This window comes from Phasianus colchicus, chromosome 34 (assembly GCF_987193195.1).
Source record: "Phasianus colchicus chromosome 34, bPhaCol1.hap1.1, whole genome shotgun sequence".
Classification (NCBI taxonomy): Eukaryota; Metazoa; Chordata; class Aves; order Galliformes; family Phasianidae; genus Phasianus; species Phasianus colchicus.
The window spans coordinates 1,049,423-1,070,802 of record NC_143469.1 but is presented as its reverse complement, the minus strand read 5'-3'; the positions used below and the strand labels follow the sequence as shown (position 1 = coordinate 1,070,802).

Genomic DNA, 21,380 nt, shown 5'->3' with positions numbered 1-21,380 from the left:
ATCCCTGCATCCTCCAAAACTTTTGTATCGTTTGGATGCCGAGTGCTGGCGGGGTGCTTGCGTCCATCCTGCACGTTCACAGCCCTCCCTTCCTTCCCTCTTTCCTTCTGGGATGCTGGCTGGTGATTGGCCTCGTTAATTAACTCCTGTTTGGAAGGTGGCTCTCAGTTCCTCCGCTGCGGACGGCGGGTGGAAAATTAACTCACGGAGGGGGAAGGAGTGTTTGAAGAATGAGCAATGCGGGGCAGCCGGGCGTGAGGTTTAGGGCAGGGCATTTTCCTCCTGTGCTGAGCTGGAGGGCAAATCCTGCTTGGTGCTGAGCAGAATTCAGAGCTTTTTCCCCTCAAAAATCCCCGAAGGAAGGCAGGTTTGGTGTGGAGCGATGCTCAGCATCTCCGTGTTGGAAGATCCTGGGTTCCCCACGTTGCTCAGAGGAGCCTCGTGCTCTGGTTTGGTGATTTCAGCCAAGCACATCACCCATGGCTGCTCAGAACTTCATGAGCCCTGAGCCAGCGTTGGGAGCAGAAGGAAGAAATCCCAGTGGAAACCCTTTGCATTTTGGTGGCTTCGTGTCTCATCTTTCCTCCGTGAGAAGCTGCTTGGGCTCTGTGCTCTCCCAGGCAATAAATAGTTTCAAACTGTGTTTTCCTGGAGGGAAATGGGGATGCTCTGTGGTCCCCTCCCTCCTTTGGGGCTGAGCGAGCAGCACACTCAGAGATCTCAATCCCAAGCCCTTATCTTCTGGCTGCATTTGCAACTCCCTGTGCACCCTCTGCATCACGGGACCCTTATCAGCCCCGGCCCGGGGGGTTTCCTCCCCATATCAGTAGAGTTGGGGCAGGGCTGTTGGAGCCGAGGTCGCAGCACGCTGAGCTTTGTGCTGAACACTCCCTTGTCCTGCTGGTCCAGTGCTCATTGTCTCGTCCCCATTGTGTCCCCACAGGTGAGTGATCAGGAAGGGGAAGGTGGGGATTTGGGGCTTGCAGAGGGGGGGAAGCAGTTTGGGAATGGTGCTGTGAGGTTTCCTGTGCAGGGATGCCTTGCTTTGGGATTGCTGTGGCAGTTCCAGGTGTCCCCAGGTCCCCCGAGCAATGGGACAGCCTGCTTTGGGATTGCTGTGGCAACATGGGGTGTCACGAGGTTCCCAATGTTGGGACGTCCAACTTTGGGTTGCTGCAGCAGTGAGAGGTGTTTCCATGATCCCCAACATCAGAGCATCCAACTTCAGGGTTGCTGTGGCAGTGTAGGGTGACGTGAGGTCCCCAACGTAGGGACATCCAGCTGTGATGGTAAGAGTTGTCCCCTGTATTGAGGCATCCCACTGTGGGATTTCTGTAGCAACGTGGAGTGTCGTGAGGTCCCCAACTTGGGGGCATCCATTTGGTAGTGAGAGGTGTCCCCGAGGTCCCCAGTCTTGGGACGTTCTGCACTGGGATGTGGTGTGGGGTGTCCCCAGGGTCCTGCACAGGGCACGACTTCATCCCTGGGGACACTTCATACCCCACTGGAAAGCCCAGCGATGGATTTCCAACCAGTGCCACGCGTCAAACTGGTTCAACTGGTTCAGGTTTGGGTATAGAAAACGTCTCACGTTCACCAGGCTAAAAAGGGGCATTTTCATCCCAAATCACCAACTGGGAAGAACAGCCCAACCCACTAAGGAAGAGGAGAAAGGGGAGGAGGTTGGGGAGGTGCTGTGTTTGATTTATAGAGGTCTGACAGTGAGGGCAATGCCCCGCTGGGCTGCGTGTGGCACAGCCAGCGTCCCACCTCCACGTCCCCCCTGTTTCCCCACCTTTTGGGTTAATTTTTCCTCTTTTTCCATTTTAATCCCTTCTTCTGCATCCCCTTCTCTTGCAAGAACCGCCGTTGCAGGTCAGGAATGACTTTCCATTGATCCTTCCGAGCTCCGATTGAAGTGAGATCACTCCTGGGAAAGGCTGAGCCCTCCTTAAGTTGGTATTTTAATGTTTTATTTATTCTTTTTTTTTTTCTTTCTTTCTTTTTTTTTTTTTTTTCCTGCTGGAATGAAACTCAAGAGCCCACTCGAGCCCAGCGTCACGCCTGAGAGCTTCGGGGCCGTGTTTGCCTTTGTGCTCAGCTGGGATGTCAAGGGGCTGCAGGTTGGGGGAGATTTTATGCCAAAATACATCCACAGGAGTCACTGAATGTCTGGAATAACAGTGATAGGGGTGCAGCTGTGTTTGGGAATTGTCCCCTCTGTGGCCACAAGAGGTTGGGGACAATGCTGTCCTTGGTTTGGGTCTTAATTGCTGCTGGGAAACAGTTTGGCCGCATCCTGATTTTGATATCTGGCCTAAATCCTCTTAAAAGAGGAGGAAAAGAGGGATAACCTCAAGCTGCACTGCTCTGTGACTCAGTTTCCCCTAGCAGCTCCCTTCCCTGCATTTTGCAGGCTGGAGAAAAAACCAATGGGACTGGGGACAGTGCAGCTCCACAGTGATTTGTTGGGCATGGAATCTGTCCTCGTGGGTGTCCTTGTTCCCCTCTGGGCCATTGCTATCATTAAAGCAGAACTTGTTAGGGCTTTTCCAGGGACATCCCACTGAATGATTGTAAGGTCATCGCAGGTTTGTGCTGCTGCAAGGAAAAACTGCTGGAATGGAATTCCCCAAATTCGGGTCATTTTTTTTTGGGATGGTGGCATGGAGTGCCTTTTTTGTGGAGGGGATGGGAGCTGAGAGACAAAAGGGCAGAGATGAGTTTTGTTTTTTTTTTCACTCAACACAATCTGCAGAGTGCTTGGATAACTGAGGTGCCACGGGGCAATGGAGATGAGGGGAAAAGACAGAAAAGCATCAGTGCTGTGAATGCATCTGATGCTGGGGCACAATGACAGCTCATTTGTGTGGAAAAATGGATAAATTTTACTTTTTTCTGGGAAATTTGAGAGCCTCAGCTCTTCTGCTCATGCTGGATTGGGTCTTTGGGCCTCCAGGAGCAGAATGCTAGATTTGGGTTGGTTTGTGTGGGTTTCTCCTGCCTTGATGACTTCCAGGGAGGCTCTGGTGATAAATGAGGTGACTTTGGTGATAGGTTGCTTTTGTTGTGTTAACCTGAGTGTCCTAGTTCCTCATTGCAAAGTGCTGGAATGTGTTCTGGGGGAAAAACACGTTGGTTTTGCAAGGTGGATCCCAGTAGGAAGTGGGAAATGGTGGGTAGGTCTGGGGCTTGGGTGGGAGGTGAAGCATCATGGCACAGTTCTAGTTCTGAACTTCAATGTATTGGAATGAGTTTTTGGAGTGTTTGGGGTGAAAATGAGTATTGGAATGAGGTTTTTTGGGGGGGAAACGTTGATTTTTTGCAAGGTGGATCTCAATAGGAAGCACTTCAGGGTGGGAAATGGCACTTAGGGTTGGCCATGGGGATTTGCAAGAGCTCTTGGTTGAGTTTGTGTGTCCGTCCTGCTCCAGGTTGGTGGGAGTTTAGTTGGAGACATTAAATGGACCCTCAGAAAGGCAAAGAAATTGGTGTAAGCTCAGCTTTGGGGCCGTGCGGATGCGTAGGGAATGGGGATGGATGCCCACGTAGAATGCATTTGGGAGATCCTTGAGCAGATCCTGGCATGGCCAAAGTTCGGCACGGTTTTATCCCAATCTTTAAGCTTTTTCTTAGTTTGAAACCTCGGTTCTGCTCTACTGAGAGCCTTGTGGTGCTGCTCTCTGGCCCCACGATCCGACCCCAAAGTTGCATCCCACTGCCCCTCTCTGTGTGTAGGATCTTGCACAGTGCTGGAGCGCTCGCTCTGTAGGAGCGTGGAAAATTCAGTGAGGACATTGAGGAGGCTAAAACATACACGACCTACGTTTGTCTGAGATCTGGGGTGGTGGGAAGGTGAGACCTTGAGATGCTTTGTCCTTGTTCCTAATTTCAAGGTATTGGGATGAATTTTGGGGGGAAACGCGTCGGTTTTGCAGCACTGATCCCAGCAGGAAGCGCTCCAGGGTGGGAGGTGGTGCTTTGAGTTAGCTGCGGGGTTTTGCAGAGAGCTCTGGTGGCCTCCAACCCTTCTCCCAAGCCCTTCCCAAGGTGTGTTTGCCAACGCTTTGTTTCCACGGCTGCCTTTGAACTCCGTCCAAGAAAGATAGGCGATCACAGGACGGACCGAGCGGGCGCAGCTCACGCTGATCTCCTGCCTTAACGCTTGGGGACAGTCCCTGCTGCCTTCCTCCAGGGACCTGAAGCCTTTATGGAGTTTTCCCGCGTGGACGATGAGCAACATGGCAATTTCCCAGTGCGCTCTCCATGCTGATGGATGTAGGATTCCCTTCGTGGAGGAGCTGAGCGTGCAGTCCCAGTAACCTTGCTCGTCGCCGTGCCATCAGCCTCATAGCCTGCAAGCGGTGCCAGGAAAGATGTCATGTTGTTGCTTAGCAAATAAATAACCCAACACTGGAGTCCAAGACAACAGACAGAGCGTAGCTGGAGCTGGGACCTGGAGTGCACTTGGTGACCCTACAGTTACATGGAAAAAAAGCACGTGGCGTGTCCTCCAACGCAGCCTCATGGAGGGGATCTCTCCTCAAAGGCTTTTGGGGTTGGTGGCCATCAGGATTTGGGATGCAAGGCAGAGGTTGGGTTGTGTGGTTGCTTGCAAGCATGGCCACGTCCCCATGGGGTGCAAGCTTTGCTGTGCCGTGATCCCCAAGCGTGCCACCAAAAGAATGGGACAAGAGTCCATGGGGTCCAAAAGGAGCCGAGAACACCTCCAAAGCTGGAGCCCCAAAGGCAGGGGGGGGTGGGCTCTGCCCCCCTTGCTATGGGGCTGTGCAAGGAGCAGTAAGCAGCTGCTGTGCCACTCCGTGGCAGCTATAAATAACGTCCCCAGGCCCGGTCCCCTGTGCTGCTGCTCGCGCTAACGGGGCCGTGGTTTAAAAATAAGCCAGGGGCACGGCTGTGGGTTCTCCTGCTGCTGTGCAAAGTAGGACGCGGCCACGTCTGTCCCCTGCTCTGGGTGTAAGGTTGGTTTGTGCTGTGCAAAGCCAGGCTTGGGCGTGGGGCAAGCGTTCAGCCTTGCACCTATAAGCTAAGGGTGCAGCGTGTCGTGGTTTGGGGGCTGTTTGATTCTACCCCACAACCCAGGCCGTTTCATCCAAGCTGCCAGATGTCCAGAAAAGCTCAGCAAACAGCTCAAATCTCTCTTTTTTTTTTTTTTTTTTCCTTTGATATCAATTGGGATAAAAACTATCTGGGAGAGAATAGAGGGTACGTGGATGTGGCAGTGACCCTTTTTGTAAGACAGGGTCAAGCTGGGGACAGAGATACCGTCACCTTTTCCCAGCCCCTGCACAATGAGCTCATGCTTCGGCATGGGGCCATGCTTATCCTTCTCCAGCATTTGCTGCTGAGGAGGAAATTATTTTTGAGTTTGCACGGTGTATATGCAGCACCACGTATATATGTCATCAGGATGCTGGATTTGATCTATTCGGTGCTTTACAGCATTTTTTTGTAGGGGGGAAATAGTTGGTTTTGGGACATGGCGACCTTGCTGTAGGAGATCTGGGGGAGTTTATCCCGTGTGGGTTTGTTGCTAGGGTGGAACTGAGCTGCTGCTTCCCTTCCTCTGCTGCTGCCCCACTGCTCTGTGTCTGGTTTGTCCTCCTCATAACTGTATGTTAGATGCATTATTCTAGTTTGCATTATTATAGTTACTGGAGGTGTGATTATTGTTTAGGGTTGTTTGTTGATCAAAGTCCTCCATTTTCTCGCTGTCTCCCAAAAATCACAGCTGTGTTCTTCCCCAGTTTTGCACATGATGTTCTCCACAAATCCCTTGCAGGCAGAACCATGTGAATATTCTCAGTTCATCCCCATCTCCCAGCTGGTGTTCCTCCCAGTGGCCAATCCCTTCTTTCTCACCCCAGGATCGGTCCCGTTTTCCATCCTGTGATGGTTAGAGTCTTTCTCCACCCGGGATACTTAGATGGAGGAAGGATCTTAACAGCATTTGGGTCCGATCTTGGTCCATCTTCCACCTTGCTGGATCACCGCGATGGCGACCCAATGGGCGATGGCCATGATGGCAACCCCATGGCCAATGGTGACCGAGTGGGTGATGGCCATGATGGTGACCCAGTAGGTGATGGTGACCCAGTGGTTGATGGCTGTGGTGGTGACCCAGTGGGTGATGGATGACTCAATGGATGATGGTTGCGATGGCCACCCAGTGGGCGCTTGCTGTGATAATGCACCTCAAATACTGCATTAAGTGTGGGCTCCTCACTTCAAGAAAGGCACTGTGGCCTTGGAGTGTGTCCAGAGAAGGGCAGTGAAGCTGTGAGGGTTCTGGAGAACCAGTTTGATGGGTAGTGACTGAGGGAACTGGGATTGTTCCATCTGAAGGAGAGAAGGTTCCGATTAAACATTAGGAAAAATCTCTTCTCCAAAAGAGTGTTCAGGCATTGTCACAGGCTGCCCTGGGCAGTGGTGGTGTCACCATCCCTGGAGGTGTTTAAGAACCGTGGACGCGTGGCGTGGAGGGACGTGGTGGCAGTGGGTTGATGGTTGGAATTGGTGACCTTAGAGGTCTTTTCCAACCTTAATGATTCTATGATTCTATAACCCAGTGGTGCTGACTGTTACAACCCAACACTTGGCATCCTCCAGAGCTTGTCCCCCAGCCAAGGGCCAGTCCAGCTTGTTGGCTTAGCTGTGTGACAGTGGAATTAATGAGCGTTCCCGGCTCCTGGCTGTAATCAGAGAGGATGGCTCATTAAGGGCTGACAGCAGCAAACAATGAGAGGCTGATCCCATTGGTGAGAGGCTGATCCCATTGGTGAGAGGCTGATCCCAGCTGATCCCAACTGAGGGTTTTCTATGGCATTATAGCATCCAAAAATCTTGTTCGGTCTCCTCACGCTGCCAATACAGCAAACAGACAAGTGCTGACCTTCTCAGGACTCCCTGTTGTTGCTTTTTAGTTGATTGAAGCCTTGTTTAGCAGCAGTGAAGCCAACACGTGCAAGCAGGCAGAGGAAAAAGTGGATCAGAGTGTGGGATTCAGGGCTTGAAGAAGAGGAGATGGCAATGTGAATTGCTCGTGTTCATCGCTGGTGAAACGGTGCCACTTTGATGGGAGCTGTGTGCGTGCCGAGATCTGCTGGAAGCTGGAATAGGGATGGATCCAAACGAGAGGAGCTTGCAGCAGAGTCTGGATGGCTTTCAAGCAGCCTGGAGAGAAACCATCCTTTCATTCGATGCTGGACGTGTCCTCTGCTGACGAGGAAAGTTTCGGCCTCCCGCCCCATAAATCTTGCTTAAAGCTGGATGGAGCAGAGAGGGGTTGAGAGAATGGATTTGCTCAGGGCCCTGATAAGGAGAGGGTGGGGAGGAAAGGTTTTCAGCAGCTGGGAATGGCCTCTGAGAAGGTGAAAGGGCTGAAAGGAGACCGTGTGCCTGCAGGCAGCGCTCATTCGCACTTGGCTTTTGTTTTTGAAACAAAGCTCTGTGATGGGAGAAATGCAGGCGTGGAAACACCTCGGGGAGAAGAGCCCCGAGGGGTCTGTGGGGTAAAGGAATGGGGTTTTGTGGAGTTTTGGGCCTTGGGGTTGCATTGCTAGGTTGAATGGGATTGGTGCTGTGTGATCTGAGCACAGCAGAGGAAGGAGCATCCTCCTTCTTCCTTATCCAGCCCTGGGACCGGGCTGCTGAGAGCCCCAAAACCACCCAACTCAAATTCTGGCAAGCTTTGGACATCTGGACGCAGCCTGCAGCCCTTGTCAGCAGCCATTTTGGGCTTCAAATCATGGATTTTCACATTTTAAACAAATGCTGTGGTCAGGAGAGCAGAGTTGGGTCACCATTGGGTCACCACCACCCGTTGGGTCGCTATCGTGGCAAGACTCCAGCAAGGTGAAAGGTGAACCAAACGGGACCCAAAAGCTGCTCAGGTTCCTCCTCCAACTGAGCGTCCCAAGTGGAGATGGATCCAAAACATCATGGAGTGGGAAACGGGACCGGGGTGAGAAAGAAGGATTGGCCACTGGGAGGAACAGCAGCTGGGAAATGGAGATAAGATGGGAATGTTTGCAGGGCGCAGAGCTTGGGATTTGCTTGGGAGGTCGTGATGGGGGGCACCAGCTGCAAACTGGGGAGGAACACAGATGTGATTTTTGAAAGGCAGCAGCAGGAAAACAGAGGGTTTTGACCACAGGAACAGCCCCAAACAATAATCACACCTCCGCTAATTAGAATACATCTGATAACTCGAACAAGCCCTTGGGCTCCATCCGGTGGATCTTCCCCATTTCAAACAGGAGAAAACCCAAAGGAAACCCCAAAGTGAACGCGTGTCCTCCGCCTCTGGGAGGGGAGAGCAGCACAGTGTCGGGTTCCACATGGCTGTGCCAAGCCAAACACGCCACGCTGCTCGGCGGCTCGTGGCACCAACCGCTGCTCCCCACGCTCACACCTGTTTCAGTTTCGATTAACTCGTTTGCAAGCAGCAAACCCCTCCAGAGCGTTCCCAGCTCACCCTCACGGCTCCTCGCCGTGCCAAGCTGGGCGTTTTTGGGGAGAAACGGGAGCTTTTTCCGCCTGGGTTGGATTCCAGCAGGGAGCAGACGCCTGCGGAGCGCGCTCGGGTTGCTGACAAGGGGTTGGCTTTGCTCTGCTGCTGCTCGGCGGCGCTTTGCAGAGCTGGCTGTGCGCTGCAGGTTGCAAACTGTGGTTGAGTTGGGTTTTTTTTTGTTCTTTTTTTTTGTTGTTGTTCTTTTCTTTTTTTCTTTTTTTTCCTCTCCCCTCTAACACTGTGAGTGACTCGTGACTTCCACGCAGCCACTGAGGTCTTCTATTGTGCAGCTGATGAGCTTCCAAGAGCCTTTTTCCTTCAGCTCACCCTTGTTTCTTGGCTCTTTTGGGATTCTCCATCCTTTCTCACTGCAGCAGCGATGCAGAACCCCAGGGTGATGCAGGATTATCACCCCGGTTGCTGGGACAGCATTCAGCTCTTCCTCCTGGCTGGCACCTCCTCTTCCTCTGGCTCCATTTTCCTTGCCAGGTCAACCCTCTTTTTGGAAGAGATCTCCACTGGTTCTGCCATCTCTTTGTCCCTGGTGGCCCTACAAGGGTTGTAGGGACCTGGGAGCGCCAGTGGGATGCAGCTGAGGTTGTGGTGTGTCTGTAGGACCCGCAAGCATTGCCCTTCCTCCCTGCAGGGCTTTTTCCTGGTGGAATGAGGTGCTGCATTCCCACCTTCTTCCTCTCACTGGATTTGCCCCCGACTCCGTTTGGGGTTGGGTGCAGTTCATCCCCCCCAGGGGAGATATCCTAGTGCCACAATGGGGTGGGTACCCACATCCCCATCTCACCTCCACACATCCCTGTTGAGCTCAGCCTCACTCAGCAGCATCCCTGCTTCTCCCCAGTCCAGATGTCAGCTCTGTGAGATCGCAGCGGATCCCAAAAACATCCCAGGGAGCTCTGCCAGCACTGTGCCAAACTTCCTACAGCTCCATCCTTCAGCAGCACTGCTTTAGGTTTAGCTTAGCTCGGTTTTTTGTTTGTTTGTTTCCAGCTTGCTGCAACTTGGGTGCTATTGTGAGAATTAGCATTGGTGTCTATGGGTGACTGTTCCTCCCACACTCTCAGAGGACGATGAGTTTGTGCCGTCCTGCAGGTCCCCCTTTTGGAAGGTTGGTGGATCTGAGCTGGAAGAGATGATGTTTTCATGAGCGTAAACGTGTGCCAAAGCTCTGAGCTTGCTCCAGATCCTTTCCAGAAGGGTTTGAATAGGATTTCTGTCCTGATGCAACGTGTTCTGATCTGTCCAGACCAGCTGCAACGCTCTCCGGAGCCGCTGGATGTTGCGTGCCTGGGCACAGCCAAGCTCAATGCAGACATTGGACCCATGTTTCGATTCATTTGAGTTAAGCTTGGGTGTGACAGTGATGGCAGAAAATCCTATGAAGCCAAAACGGAGCGTCTTGCGGAGAGATGCAGCCCCTCTGGGAACTGAGAGCTGGAGGGATTCAGATCCATGCGGTGCCATGCAATGGGATCGGGGTGGGTGGGAGCAGCCCCATGGCTGAGATGAAGTGTTCTGAAGGCAGGGTGAGCCGGTGCGTGCTCGGCTGCTGAGTCAGCACATCCAGTGCCCTCCCCTCTCACTGTGCCGTTCCCCACCTCCTGCAGCCCTCCGCAGACCACTTCCTGAGCAGGCGTTGCCTTTGTAACTGCTCGGGGGAGAGCCCGTTGTGATATGGGGACAGAATAACCCGTGCAAGAGACGTGCACGTGGTGGGACCCAGTGTAAGCTCTTGGGGTGCACAGTGTCCAGGTAAGGGGAAAGCACATCTCTGTGTTTGGGATCTAGACAGTGCACGGGACACTTGGTGGATGGGAATGTGTTTCCCCACTGCATGGCTCAGTGCACACGGGGTGGAAACATGCAGGCTTGGTTTTAGGGGAAGTGGGAGTTGGGGGAGGCTGGTGCTCACCCTGAAGCCCCTTCTGTTGGAGTTGTTTTCAAGGTTTCCTCGTGCCCGTGGATGTGGCCGTCGCCAAGCATTGCTGGTGGATGGGGAATGTGGGATGGCTGTGGTCTTGTGTCCACGATGTTGTAATTCAGGCTGGCTTTGCTCTGGATGCGATCCGTTCTCCATGGTTTTGTTCTGCGTCGGTGTTCATCCTTGCTCTGTGTCCACTAGTTGTGAGTATTTGCATCTCTACACAACCTTGAAGCATTTCAGTAGTGCCTGGAGGTCCTCGTCTCTGGGATTCCTCATGGTGCCGGTTTCTCTTGCCATAAGATCTCACCTTGGTGGGACCAGGACGTTGTGCTTGCTGTGGTGTTCCCTCATAGCCATGGGGTTCCCCAAAGCTCAGTGGGGCAGTACAGTGACCCATCAGCCAGGCAGACCTGCTCCTCTTCTCTTCTGGATGGTGCTCCTACAACTCACGTGTCTTCCCAAGCCCTGAGCAATGGGGGGAATTGAAGGGATAGAAATTTTAAGGGATAGAAATAGGATTTGACGCTTTTGCTCCTCAAATCATGCCCAGGCCAAGGGCTTGCTGAGTCTTTGAGAAGGGCAAGAGACTTGGGGCTCTCAGCAGCTGTTGAGTTGGGCAGCTTTTGAGCCTCAATGCCTTTTTGGGTGTGGAGAATTGAGCTGGGCAGCTTTGAGCCTCATTGCTTTTTTGGGGAGAGTTGGGTTGGATGCCAAAGCCAAGAGCAGGTTGCTCGTTTGGTTCAGCTGGGACAGTCTCCAAGAATGGATGTTTCATGTGTGGTTTCAGCAGGGTGGGTTGGAGCTGGTCTATTAGGTCGTATAAATTCATATAAATTCTATAATTTCACGCTGCATTTATCTTGTCTGTACAACCCTTCATCTCGCTCTGGGTCGTCTCCAGATCTGTGAAGCAGCTCAAAGAGCCAAAGGGACCAAGTGCGGATGGTTCTGCTCCTACTATAGCTCGGTGTAGCCTGAAAGAGTGGATTGGGCATTGTCTGATGGATGGCAGCAACCGAAAACATGGGATCCTTTGGTTTGTTGGTTCTGAGCCACATTTGGAATGCTGTGGTTTGGTCTCTTCGCAGCGTTTTTTTTTCTGCTTGTGGAGCAGAAATATCAGTGCTTGGATGCTGGTTGCTCAACCCTTGGGTTTTCCAGCTTGATTTCCAGCTCTGCATCTGCAGCACAAACGGAACACGTAAATGTGACTCGCAGCCCCATCTCCAGCTCCGTCAGCAGCCGGCCAAGCCCGAGTCAGATGAGACGCGATGTGCTGCCAGCACGCCGGGCTTTGAAGAGCTCCTATCCTCAAGGTCACCTGCCTGGGGGCTTAGGAGTGTCCTTAAATACAGCCCTGAGCTGCCATCGTGCAGAAAGAGAAAGAAACGCATCCCGTTTCCGTCCGCAGGCAGCCAGGATCTTTCACCGGTGCCGGAGGAGGAAAACTGACCCCAAACACATCCGTTTTCAGGAGGAAATGTGAAATTCACGGCTCTGCCCAAGTCTTCTCGCCAGCTCATCTATATTCAGGAGTGTGAGCAGAATCTCCTGCTTGCCTCTGGCAAAGCCACAGCAAAGGGACGGAGAGCATGATTGTCTTGTCCTGCCCCGGGGAGCGTTTGGACGCACATGTGGGACGCAGTGGGATTATTCCTGATGGAGAGAAGTGATGCCACGCTCTTGGGATGGAGCAGAATTTGCTCTGAGGCAGGATTTGAAGCAGGGATACCATGAAGGATATTGAGGATTGATGCTGTGCTCTTGCGACGGAGAATAGTCCATCCAACTTGGAGATTTGGGGTAGAAAGACCATCAAAGAGCTTAAGGAGCAATACCATTCTCTTGGGATGGAGGAGTGCTGTGCCCTGCTTCAAGATTTGGAGCAGAAATACCATCAAAGATCTTGAGGAGCGATGCCGTGTCCTTTTGATGGAGAACAGTCTACCCTACTTGGGGATTTGGGGCAGAAACTCCGTTGAAGAGTTTGAGCAGCGATGCCATCCTCTGGGGATGGAGGATAATCTGCCCTACTTGGAGAGCTGGAGCAGCAATGTCATCAGAAGGTCTTGGTTTGGGTTTGCAGGAACCCAGGCTGCTCCTTTGGGTGCCCTCAGTGGAAGGGGAGTGTTGGGGTGCAAGCAACTTTCTCCTCTTGCAAAAGGGAAAGGCTCTGCGTTCATGTAGGAACTGCAGCTCCTATTAATGGTGAGTTGGGAGAAGAGCTGTTATACCCTTTCCCTTTTTTTTGTGTGTGTGTGTGTGTGTGGAGTTGCTTTGTTTAGCTTCTCAGCCCAAGGCCACGCATTCCTTGCATGGGAACCCTCGTTGCTCTAGTTTGGAAAGAAAAATACAAACCTGTGCCATCCAAAGCAGCAGCAATCCCTGCTGTTGGGGTGGTGGCAATGGGCTGCAGTGTTTTCCCACCACTGTACTGCACCATCTGCTGGTTTTTTGGCACCGTGGGTCCCTGCTGCGTGTTTGGACTCCAGAAAGCCACGCGTCAAGCCAAAGATTTGTGGTTTTTCTTCCAGGCTATTTGCAACGCGCAGAAGTTGCTGGTGCCAATGAGAGAGTCTTCCAGCACCATTTGCTCTCAAATTAAATGCCCAAGATGAAAGCTTCACCCTGAGCAGGAGCTACTCTTTAATTCCAGAGCTAACTCATGCCTTGCAACATCCTGCATTACACAGAAGATGATGCAAGACCTCACCCCTTGCCTAACCCTTGCTTATAGCCTACTCACTTGCCTAATATCCCCCTGCTCAAATGGCAGTAGAGGAACTAAAATACCTCTTTTTGCCCCCTTTAGATGGCTGGAGGAAAAAAAAAAACCACAGGTTGGTTCGTTGCAGGGTTTTTGGAGATGGTCAGCTTGTTTGGGAGGCTCTTGGAAACTTTCAGCTTGGTCCAAAAAGTAGTACTGAAAATTCTGGTCCAATTTGCTTGATTTCTTCTGTTTTTGGGAGAGTCTGGTTTTGGTCTGCACCAAGTATTCACCGTCAGGAGGGGGCTGAAGGCAGGGCTGAACCTCCCTCCCCATTCCATATTGCTGAGATACAGGGTGCAGATGGGCTTTGGAGGTCAGGTGGGCATCCTCCCTCCCATTCTGGAGGATTGTGTGGTGGAGGGGAATCTTTCCAGTGTATGCAAATGGTGGACCCTTACACAGATCAACAGCTTCTGAAGTGTAGGAAATAGTGTTTTTTATGGATTTCCTTTAAATCTTCACTCCTGTAGGCTCCTCTAGACTGTTGCTAGAGACCTCTTTGGGAGCTGTGTATGAGACCTCCAGGAAAATAGAGTTTCTTGGTTGAACTCTTCCAAAGCATCTCATCTTTTCCAGCTGGTGTAGTGCTGAGGGAAACCACTATCCAAAAGATGTCTCTGCTTTGAGCCCAATCCTGAGCTTTGTCTATGGCCAACTTGAAAATTGTTTGAGTTGTTCAAGCCCCATCCGGTTGAGTTTTGAGTGTCTTCAGGGATGGAGATATCTACATCCCACAGCTGTGCCGTGGGAAGAGTTTCCTGTGTTGTCACTTTCTTTTCTTTTCATTGTGCATGTCCAAGAGGGGCTTGGCTCCATCTTCTTCACACCCTCCAGTTAGTGGCTGTAGGCAGCACCTTCCTGCCCTCACCTGGAAGTTAAACACTCCCAGTTTTCACCTGCTTGTCTTCAATTGAGTCCTCCTGTCACCCATGGCTGGGGGCCTTTGTTGGACTTATTTCTTTGGATGTTGGATTCACCAACATCACTGCAAGGGCAGCACTATATGAAAATATATAGCCATAGCTGAGTTGAAAGGATCCCAGGTTGGAAAGACCCTTTTGGTGAGTCTTTGGGTAGAAAGGATCCCATAAGGAAGACCTTTTTGGAGACCCTTTGGGTAGAAAAGATCCCTTAGAAAAGAGTCCTTGGAGACCCTTTGGGTAGAAGGGATCCTGTAGTGAAGAGCCCTTGGAGACCCTCTGGGTGGGAAGGATCTGACACTTGGAAGAACAGTGATGTGGAAAAGCACTTTGCAGTGTGTCCTTGTGCTCCTGGGTGGTGGTGGTGACAGTTTAGGTAAAACCATGCTTTGTGAGCATGCTGTTAAACCTCTGCTTATCAACACTGCCTGCAGTGACCTTGGTGAAACGGAGCGCTTTTGGCCCTAATGGTGATGTCATTATTACTCGATTAGTGACCTTTGAAATGAATGTTGTGAGTAACCTTTGCTAAATGCATCTAGAAGTGGGTTCACCGTGCATAGGAGAAGTCCCAGTGTAACCATTCTATACTGGGAACGGTGCTGGTTTCCCTTATCTCTGCCCTTTGTGTGTGTTTTGGCTGCTGCAAGCTCACGTGTTTGCTCAATGTTAGAAAGCATCTCGGTGTCTTGGCTGCTCTAACTGGTGTAGAGGAAAAACCATAGAACTGTAGAACTTTACGAGGTGGGAGGGAACCATGAAGATCATCGAGTCCAATCCCCGCTCAACATGAGAGCTCCCAAACCCTGAGCACGGTGTCATTCTCCTCTTGGTCAAACAAACCAGGTGGCCTGGGGCTGCTCCTCATACATCTTGCCCTCTGGACCCAACGCCATCTTCGTGCCCTCCGCTGGATGCCCTCTGATAGTTTTGTGTCCTTTTTATGTAGTGGATCCAATGGATGAGAGTGGTTGACCTTGTGGCTGCCGCGTTGCTCTCCTGGGAGAAGCTGCAGTTGCGCTCCCGTGGTCGGAGGAGCAGCTCTCACTGGATTACCATAGAGGGTAAACGTGAGCTTGCGAAGTCCAAGACATTAAACTCCCTCATCTCTCGCTGTTTCCAAGAAACCAGGATTTGCAGGGAGCACAGTTACGTGCTCATCAGGAGAAAGATAAATCACGGCGTGTTTTCCTCTAAAGGAGACAGCTGCTAAAAATAGGAGCCACGCTGGAGCTCCACGGAACAAAGAGCCCCTGGAAGGCTCCTGCCTGTCCCTTCACCCGATCATCCCCTCCATCAGCTTCCCTTCTCCTCACTGTCGCTTTCGGTTTGATTCTTTTTGGAAGTGTTTTACAGTCTGCCCATTTGGGAGGGTTTTCCCATCCCTTCCCCCACGTGCCTGGCTGGGCCGGTCAGTGACTCAGGCTTTCCTGAATGAACACTATTTGTCCCCCGTGACCTCACAGCTTGGCCGTGCATCCCAACGGGCTTTTCCAAAATGCTTCTGAAGCCAAAAAAACCTGAGCTGCTGGAGTTCAAGGCCACCTCTCTGTGTCCTCTGATGGTGCCGATGGAGGATCGCCACAGTGGCCCCATCCGAGTGAAAGACCTCAAAAATTTATCATCTCCTTTCAAGAGATCAGCTTTAAGCTTCTGACCTCTTGCGTGCTTCACTTGAGATGTTAGCGTGGAAAAGCAGCGACGGCTTTTCACGTTCCTTTGCTTGACTCCTTCATCTCCATAATGGTGGTTCCAAATTCCTTGGGCCATCGTGCTCGACTTCTGGCACATAAGCAGCAATCTGCAAAACAATCATGATCTAGAAGTGGTTGCATCCGTCAGGGAGGGGATGAAGGTCAACTACAGTCGTAAAAACCATAGAATATCCTGAGTTGGAAGGGACCCCTTGGGATCATCCATGTCCAACTCTTGTCTCCATAGCTGCAATGTGCACGTGGGTCTGGTGCCCACTCCTCTCTCTGCTCGCAGTCTTGTCCAGGCAGGTGTGATTCATGCATCCTTCTTGGACACCAGCAAAAATTTTCCCACTTCTTCAGGGCTGATCCTGGTCCATCTGAGCCCAGTAAAGCTCAGCAGGGTTCACCCGTGCGTTGTCAGCCCCAAGCAGGGTTGGAGATGTGTGGTCAGCACCACCATCCCAGGGGTTCCACCACCAAGCCCAGAATGATGCTCAGCTGTGCACCCAGAGAAACCAGAGCCCATGGGATGCCATCTGCTTTGCAGAGTGGACAAAGCCAATCCCTCCAGGTTTGCAGGAGCCTGGCTGGAGCCATGCACATCTCCCCTCTCGCCTGCTTAGTTGCAGGAGTGATTATCCACCAAATACTTTTGCGCGGGATTAAACCCTCTTAAGTGTGGCTCAGCAATCCTCCCGTAATCCGGACCCGGCCGTAGCAGGACAGGGCAGCAGGAGCAGAAGGGGTTGATCTGCTGGGAAAGCTTTTTCCTTCCAACACCCAAATCACGTTGATTGCAAATTGCGCTGCAGGAGCCTCACTTGGGCACTGACTATGGAGCTTTCCTCTCTGTTGCAGATGAGCCTGATCCTGCCCTCTCCGGTGCTGTCCCAGCCCCAGCTCACAGGACCGAACTCGGGTAAGTGCCCTGGGGATGTTGCAGAGCATCTCCCCTTGCTAACAGCACAGAACCCCCAAATTTCTGCTTGGCTGTCCCCCAAAGAGGGTTGTCCCAACCACGAAGCCAGCACCATTCCCTCTCTCCAATGCACTGTTGGTTGTTCCAACATAGCTTCATTTCACCACTTCCCACCACAACCCCTTTCTTCTGCCCGTCCCACATCGCCCCTTGGAACACCTCAGTTCTGCTTTGCTCTCTTGGGGCCATCCCTGGTGCAAGGGGAAGAGGTGGCTGCTCAGATGGTTGTTCCCAAGCTCCTTAGGGGTGTCCCTAACATCTCTGAGCACGCTGGAGAAAGCCGATTGAGTGGTGGCAGCTCAGGGCTCCTTATGGGAATCGCTCTCCCTCAGCTTTCGTTCGGCGATACAGCCCATGCCTGGCAAGTTTTAATGGGTTTATTTTAGTATCTGCTGTTGAATGATCCTTCCTGGGCCAGCGGTTTCCTTAGTGAGTTATTTTTAATAACGTTTGTGGTGCAGATGGGAATCGCATTTCCCTGCTATCACACTGCAGACGATGGAGAGCCCGTCCTCTCAATTTCTTTGTGTGTTTACAGAAAAGAAAAGAAAATAGGGAAAGATTTGGAGCTGGGAGGGCAAGTGCAGGAACTGGTTTGCCCCTGAACTCTGCTTTTTAGGAAATAAATAGGTTTAAAAATGATGAGAAATGCGTGGAACTGTAAGCCCTGCTGTCCCCAACAAAGGAAGATGCTTTGTTCTCCTGGCAGCACAGCCTGACCCATGAGATAGTGTTCTGCTGGCCTGGAGCAGCTCCTTGCACAGTATCTTGAGTCCTTGGGCTCTTTGAGGCTCAGGGTTTCTTCCCTTGGCAGTGGTTTCAGCAGAGCGCCAGGATGTGGTGCTCTTGGCCATTCATCCCTTCCATCAGCACTGTGTAGATGGGAGTTTGAGGCACCCTTAGCTCCTCTGTCTTCCTATCTCTGCCCCAAGCCTTGGGCTGCAGGTTGGGGTCTGCTTGCACCTTCCAGACCCCATTAAGCCAATGGAGATGTCCTCTTCCTCCTGTGTGGGCCCTGTTGGTGTTGGTTCTTCTGTTCTGGTTGAGATTTGGGTCATGGCTGCTCTTTGGGAGCATCTGGATTGCTTGGACTCTCTTCAGAAGCCTGAACATGGTCATCAGGTGCTTTTGGGTTTCCTGGTTTCCCTAGCAAGCCTCCCACCTCCCTTGCAGAAGGGCTTGATGCTCTGTCTCACTGTGCAGATGTCTCCAATCCCTTGGGGCATCCTGAAGAACACCGGGTACCTTTGTTGCACCTTTGCGGTCCCCTTTCTTTCATATGGGGAAAAAGCTTCCAAACCCAAACATAGGACTTCCAAAGCCATTTGGTTTGTCCATGGGCATGCTCTCCAAAACCCAACACGTCTTTGCTGTGGTCGTGGTGTCAACAGCACCTCCTGGGTGGCCTTGTGCCACCCAGTCCACCAGTAGAGTTGCCCCATGGAGACTTGTTTTCCAGCTGTTTGATGGAATCTTGCTAACTTTGGGGTCCTGCTGAGGGTTTGGGGGAGGAACCAACTCAATCCAGTGTGATTTGGGGGTATCTGCAACAGGGAGGAAAGATGGAGGATGGTCAGCATTCCCCCCTTGTGCTGCAGAGAGAGACTTGCACTTCATGATGGGAACAAGTTGTCCTTTGGTCCCACAGACCTTTGGTGTGGTCCACGTTGGCATGTCAGTCCTGTTTTTATGCAGTTCATTGTCCTGCTCTTTGACTTGTTAGTACCAAGCATCACCGTTGGGTAAGAGGACAATGGCCAACAGAGGGCGGGGGGTGGGACGAGTGGTCTTTGAGCTCATTTTCTTTTGTCCTAAATCCTTGATGCTTGGGGTGATACAGGAAAAAACATCCCTTCTGCACTGTTAACCAGTTGTTAACTGTCCAAACTTCTTTTGCAGCTCCAAGACCGAGGAGCATTTAGAGTTCCAGAAGGCTTTGTATAGAGCAGACACCAGGACCTCCCTGGAGCTGCGTGCCATGACGGTGTCCGGCAGCGTGCCCTGGGACACCTCCGCCCTGGAGACGCGAGCTGGCGATGGCAGAGAAGAAAGCACTTTAGAGAGACTCTCTAGCTTGAAGGACTCAAAGGATGTGTCGACATTCCCTGGGGACCCCCAGGTTGTAAATACGGTGCGGGTGGATCCTGAAGACCTGGAGAGTGACGCCGAGGAGCTGGGTGCTGGCATGGCGGCAGCTGGGATACCCAACCCTTGCACGGGGCCACCGGTGGGTGGTGGGGAGGAGAAATACCTTAAACCTGAACCAAAGCAACTTGAAGGCGTCGGCAAAGAGCACTTAGAGAAAAGCAGGAGGGGGACGCAGAGGGTCGACTGGATTTCTCGACCCAACAGAAGCCCAAGTCCTCACTACAAAGATGTGAGCAAGCCGACGGATGTAGCAACCAACGTACCCTTCCGGGGACAGGCTGTGCGTGAAGTGCCTCCTCCGCTGACTTCAACAGTGTTCAGGAAATCTCTGAACACTGTCCTCAGCAAGTCCAAAACCCTTGAGACCCCCTCGTCCCACAGGAAGGGGCTGGGGGTCGACTCGGATGCGGGTGAGATGGGAGCGCTCAGCACAGCTGAGTGGACCATCCCAAAGCCAGCTCTGCAGCTCAGCACCGACCTCGCCATCGGCAAACAGTCGTGGACGGTGAATTCTGAGGATTCGGTGGAGAGGATCCCATTGATGTCCCTGGAGCCCACTCCCTGCAGCTCCTATGATGTGGAGATGAGGCCCTATGTGTGCAGCGTGCTGGTGGAGGAGCAGGGCAAAGAGGAGCTGGGTCCTGAGGAGGATCCCACGGTGTACACGTGCATCGAGTGCAGCATCTACTTCAAGAAGAAGGAGCACCTGATGGATCACATGCTCCAGCACAACCGCGGACCAGGGAGGGACCAAGATGGAGATGCTCTCGGAGGGCAGTGCCAGTTCTGCTGCAATGAGTGCGGGTGGGCGTTCGGGGACCTCGCATCCCTGGAGCAGCACAAAAGGCTCCACCAGGAATCCAGGGAAAAAATCATCGAGGAGATCCAGAAGCTGAACGAGTTCCCGGATGAAGGTCGGGAAGCCCGGCTGCAGTGCCCCAAGTGTGTCTTTGGCACCAACTCCTCCAAGATCTTCGTGCAGCACGCCAAGATGCACGTCAAGGAGAGGAAGGACCAAGGGGCGAAGAGCTTGAATCTCTATGGGGGCGGAGAGCTGCAGGATAGCCCCGTGCACGGTATGTACAAACACTTCAAACCCAATGAGCACATGCCCCTGCAAGTGCAGGCACCTCCGCACAGCAAAGGGCTCAGCACCTGCATGCTCTGCAGCTTCCCAGCACCCAATGAGAACATCCTCAAAGAGCACATGAAATATGCCCATTCCCACCTCTCTTGGGATGCGGAGGTGTATGAAGAAGATCCCAACCAACCGGGAACCAGCAGGGATGCCTACAGCCCCGCCAGGACAGGCTGCTTTGCAGAGACTGATTATTTTGGCAAAGCAGACCAGCTCTTCCCTCCGCCCCACCGAGAAAGCGCGTCGCATTACGACATGCACAGTTTCACCGTAGATCACCCAAGACTCAACAAAAGCAATGGGGGCAGCAAAAAGGACTACGTGACGTCAGGGTTCCATGCCAGGAAAGCGGCCCCATACGCTGCCCGGCACAAAAACCTGGGGCTCTCCTCCACAAAAGCTTATTCACAGTTTGCTCTGCAGCACCTGAAAAAAAAAACAGCAGCTCAGCACCTCGAAGCTGAAGGCGATGGTCTGAGGAGTCACTCAGCTGGACTGGAGGAGGTCAGGCACAAATGGATGTTTATCAACGAGGTGGGGGGCGTGGAAGGGGAGTTCTCCATGACCACGGACACGGACTTGATGGAGCACAGAGTCACCAAACCCGTCACCATCCCTCAAGCTGCTTTGGACCTGAAGAGGACGTACAGAGACACATTGAGAGCCACGGACCCTTTGATTGCCTCCGAAGAGCAGCAGCAGCAGCTGCGGATGATGGTGCCCATCGTTCTGCTGGAGGAGGTCAACCCACACCCCAAAGCGAAGAAGCGGCCCCGGGCAAAGCCCTACAAGAAGAAAGCAGCATTCCCATCGCGGGAGTTCATGATGGAAGAGCCTCTTCCCTTGGATGTGCTCCTGTTGGACTCTCCTTTAGAGTTTGATGACTTTTTGGACTCCGACTCGCCCATGTTGAAAAATGAGGAGAGGAAGTGCCCGTACTGCCCGGATCGGTTCCACAACGGCATTGGGCTGGCGAACCACGTGCGGGGCCACCTCAATCGGGTTGGGGTGAGCTACAACGTCCGGCATTTCATCTCAGCGGAAGAAGTGAAAGCTATTGAGCAAAAATTTTCCTTCCAAAAGAAGAAGAAAAAAGGTAGTATGTATTCAATTTGCCGTGCTTTCTATTTTCTTGCTTTAATCGGTGGGGTTGAGAAAGCTCCCCCAGACTATGGGTACGTATGGTGCCACGGCCAGCCTTGATGGCTATGGTGCATCTCATGGCTCTTTTGGGTCTAACAACCCCCTCCCAAAGG

At 52.4% G+C, this 21,380-nt stretch overlaps 1 protein-coding gene across 10 annotated transcripts in view; it reads left to right on the top strand.

The window, feature by feature from the left end:
- WIZ (WIZ zinc finger) overlaps positions 1-21,380 on the top strand; it is a 50,356-nt gene that overhangs the window by 9,233 nt on the left and 19,743 nt on the right. For 5 of the 10 annotated variants that reach the window (XM_090128743.1, XM_090128741.1, XM_090128739.1 and 2 more), the window contains exons 3-4: positions 16,718-16,778; positions 18,738-21,223. In XM_090128743.1, the coding sequence (XP_089984869.1) occupies positions 16,718-16,778; positions 18,738-21,223 (2,547 nt within the window). Of the gene's footprint in view, positions 1-8,698; positions 10,301-11,593; positions 12,681-16,717; positions 16,779-18,737; positions 21,224-21,380 lie in introns of those variants that run through there. The other 5 variants (XM_090128742.1, XM_090128737.1, XM_090128744.1 and 2 more) reach the window with 4 other exon arrangements.